The following is a 4,046-nucleotide window of genomic DNA, read 5'->3' as shown; positions in this document are numbered from 1 at the left end:
TATGTGAGAGGAGGTTTGGTGGTCCTTTGTTCGAGGGGAGGAATGTTGAGATTATGACTAAAGTCCCACATTGGTTAGATAAGGAGATGATATTAGTTAGAGAGGGAGATGATAATGGGTATATAAGTGTATCTAATTTCAATTGATTGAAAGTATAAATTCTATGTTTTATTAAGCTTATCCAAGATATTGAAAAGAGAAAATGAAAACTGAACTTCATGGATTTAGTATAATTTCTTAAAAGAAATAAACCAGTTAAACTAAAATTGATCGCTGTCTATAAAAGGTTAAACTCGTTTTTTTTAAGTTCTATATAATAAATATTTAAAACTAATATACCTCATATATCTTAAACAATTTAAGTCAAATTCATAATAAAATTAGGTGCTCAAAGTAAATTTTAATGGACAAAACATTCTCTCTTGGGAAGTTTAATATTTATCTCCATATTAAAAACAATAAATTTAGATTATATTACATTGAGTTAGAGTTTAAAATTTAAAATCTCAACTTTTGATTAAAGAAATAAAGCAAAGATATATTTATTCTAATATAAAGCTAGCCCCACATCCGTCGAGGCTGGCCTTAAATAAAGTCATTTAATTATTAAGATATGAGAATTTTGTAACTATTAAAATTTGAGTCCAAATTTTAATTTGGACTCAACTCAATTAAAGTTTAAACTATATCAACAACTATTACTCTAAAACACATAAAACAACAAATAAAATAAAAGCAAGTAATATTTTTTTATTCAGATATATATTTTATAGAGAAAAATATTTTGACTCCAGATTTTGGGTATAGTTTCTATTTCGTCCCTAAATTTTAAAATGTTATACATTTAATCCTTACATTTTGGGTTTGGTTTCAATTTAGTTCCTATATTTGAAGATGCAACAATTTTACTCTTGACATTTGAGTTTTATTTTAATTTAATCTCTATCTTTTAATATTTATACTTTTAATCTCAATTTTTTTTTACTAAATACTCATTTTTCGTCTTAACTTTTAATTTATGTTAATAAATAAAAGAATTATAACTAAATAAGTTTCATTATTTTTCATATTTTTAAATTTAAATTTGAAATTTCACTTCATAATTATTTTTAATCAATTAATGAAAGTTGAGGTCCATGATAGAAAGTGTGTATTTAATGAAAAATTGAGGTTCAAATGTAAAATCTTGAAACCTACGGACCAAATTGAAACAAAACTCAAATCTCAATGGTAAAATTGTAACATTTTGAAACTTAAGGGGTAGATTGAAACCAAACTCAAATCTTGAGGATTAAACATGTCAATTTTGAAACTTATGGACCAAATAGAAACTAGACTTAATCTAGAGACTAAAAATATATTTTTCCTATATTTATATCTGTAAACTCTCTATATATGGTTACCGAATAAAATCATTAATTATATCTCCCAAAGAAAATATAACTAAAATACACAAATATAAGGTAAATAATATTTAATTCTAGGAGAAAAATCAAATCAAATAACATATTTTTATTATATATATCCGTGTATGGTTACTGAATTAAATAATTAATCTCCAAAAAAACTAATTATCAAAAAACAGCAATATAAGGCAAGAAGTTATGAATGAAACAAACTGAGCATGAGAATGAGAATCTCATTTTTTTTTCAATAACTTTTTCTACAAATATCAATTACCTTCCATATTTGAAAATACAAATTCAAACTTCAATTTATCTTCTTAAATTGTTAGTGGTCAAAGACGGCAGAGACGACGACGGAGCTGCCGGTGGCCGTGGGGGTGAAGGCGGCGACGGACGCTGCTTTGGGATAAATTTGCGAGCCCAAATATGTTTTCCATTGATAGTAAACTTCATTCTTGGTTGTCCTCTAAGAATGAGATCAATTGTAGAAGCTAATTTGAAAACTATACGAGCAAATAATGCTTGTTCATTAGCTTCTACTTCTTGCATTTGAAAATTTTCAATGCAATCTCCATAATTTTTATTGAAAAATTCTCTAACTTCCCACTCATGAACTGGATAACCCTTTGAAAATGTTACAAACATTGCTCTTTCTTCTGGTGGCACCGGCACCTTAATTATTCAAAATATATATACCATTAATACATTAAATAATGTAATTAATTAAACCAAAAAATATAACAAAGAAGAAAAACAATATATCTTCATGATTTACACTTTTTGTATTTTGTGTAATATTTATTAATTAATTTAAAAAATTTTAAATAATTATAATTAATTAAGTTTCGCTTTTTTCATCACTATTAAAATTAATTTTTAAGTTTTCACTTCATAATTATTTTAATTTAATTAATACAAAAAATAAATATTTAATAAAAATTGAGATTAAAAATATGATAATCGACTCTATTTGAATCAAATTCAAAACTTAAAAATTATTTTTCCAAAACTAAATTTATAATCAGTAAATTAGGGTTAGAGTCTAAACCTGTTTGGATTCACTTTGTAAATTCTTTTTAGTATTTAGAAAGTTACCTGCGGTTGCAGATATCCTCCCAGTGGAGGTGGAGGGGGCGGTGGCGGAGCGGTGACGGGGGTGGCGGCAGAGATTTGTCGGTGACTCATGGCTCGGAGCATAATATCTTTCATGGCTCTAAAACAAACCTCATTTCGGATTTTAGCCACTCCTTCAGTGGCAGCTTGGCGGTTAGCATAGAGAAACTGAAGAGAAATTTCTTTCTTCATGAAATTTTGAGTGAGAGGAATGCTATTATTGTAGTCGTTGGAGAGCGGCGGCGGGTGATCCGAGAGGATGCATGCTAGGGCAGCAAGGGCTTCGTCGGCAAGCTCGTTGATGAGAAGGACCGGCAAGCGGAGCAATCGGAAAACAACATGGCGAAAGCCGACTCGTTCGAGCCAAAGCCAAAAGGCCATTATTTGGAGGGCTTCAATGGGGTCACGGCCTATGTTAATGGCGAGTATTGTGTAAAGTTGTCTGTCAATTTTGTGAAATAAGTTGAATTCTTCTTGAGAAACAAACGTGGAAGAAGAAGAAGAACTTGTTGAGGAAGAAGACGCCATTGAAGCCTCTCACCATTTAATCCCAAATTTGAATTATTCATGCTTTTGGTTTTGGATATTATTCGATCCTTATAAAAAAGAAAAAAGTATTCAAGATAAAAGTTATATTAATCTTACCATTTATAGAATTTTCTGGCTTTAATTAAATTCAATTCTTTACACAAAATCATATAAATCAACAAATACATGATAAAATCATATTATAACGTCGATCAAGAAATCAAAACTTCAAATCTAAAGAAGAAAATAAGGGAATTTGAATTTTTAATTTCAATAAAAAGACAATATAAAACTAAGTGTCTTAAGCGGCCAACAAATCAAATAGTATTTAAACCTAAATTTTAGGTTGAGTTACAAATTTAACCTCTGAATTTTTTAAATAATTTGTGTATCTAATCCCAAGCCTAAAGCAATTTTTACAGTTTGGATATCCTAGACACAATAATTAAAAGTTTAAGACGCAATAAATAAAAGTTTTGGGTTCCACGGTGTTAGACGTGAAAATTTTTTATTTTAGAAAATTATTACACCCGAAATTGAAATTCCCTAAACTATCATACACAAAAGAGAATCTATTAGATACTTAGTTACTAAACTTATAATTTAACATAAATTTCACTTTCTTAAACTTCTAATGATTCTTAAGCTAATAAAACCCCTAGATTTTTTTATTTTTTTTTTTCAAATCCTTAAACAAAATTCCTTTAAATGAATAATTAAGAAAAAAAATCCCCATAAATTGAAATCACTTTTTCTTCTTCTCAAAAAACCAAGAATACTAAACCCTTTATCCCTTTTATATAACTAACGAAAACCCCATTTTAATATAACTTTTCCTTCTTCTAAGGATAAGAAATTATTGCAATAATAATATGATTAATAAATTGGTGATTAATTAAGAACATGTGGAAGTTGTTAAACACTAAGTATATTAACATGATTAACCCAAAAAAGGGGTTTAAATTAAACACACTAATATGCATTTAGTGTGAAGAACAG

The 4,046-nt window shown here is 28.0% G+C and overlaps 1 protein-coding gene across 1 annotated transcript; it reads right to left on the bottom strand.

Moving 5' to 3' along the window:
- Positions 1-1,531: 1,531 nt before the first annotated feature.
- LOC120072131 (uncharacterized) lies at positions 1,532-3,108 on the bottom strand. Its single transcript, XM_039024544.2, has 2 exons — positions 2,502-3,108; positions 1,532-2,078 (listed from the first exon to the last, which is right to left on the bottom strand). Exons 1-2 carry the CDS (start codon positions 3,045-3,047, stop codon positions 1,716-1,718), a joined length of 909 nt encoding a protein of 302 aa, XP_038880472.1. The 5' UTR covers positions 3,048-3,108; the 3' UTR covers positions 1,532-1,715.
- Positions 3,109-4,046: the final 938 nt, after the last annotated feature.

Source organism: Benincasa hispida, chromosome 2 (assembly GCF_027475165.1).
Source record: "Benincasa hispida cultivar pf3 chromosome 2, pf3_genome.v1.1, whole genome shotgun sequence".
In the NCBI taxonomy this organism is placed as follows: Eukaryota; Viridiplantae; Streptophyta; class Magnoliopsida; order Cucurbitales; family Cucurbitaceae; genus Benincasa; species Benincasa hispida.
Note: the sequence above shows the minus strand (reverse complement) of the source record. Positions and strands in the feature narration are given on the sequence as shown.

Coding starts and splice junctions, on each gene's coding strand:
- LOC120072131 (XM_039024544.2), bottom strand. CDS start 3,047: ATGGCGTCTTCTTCCTCAACAAGTTCTTCTTCTTCTTCCACGTTTGTT. Junction 2,079..2,501: donor GAGGATATCTGCAACCGCAG/GTAACTTTCTAA, acceptor TGAATAATTAAG/GTGCCGGTGCCACCAGAAGA.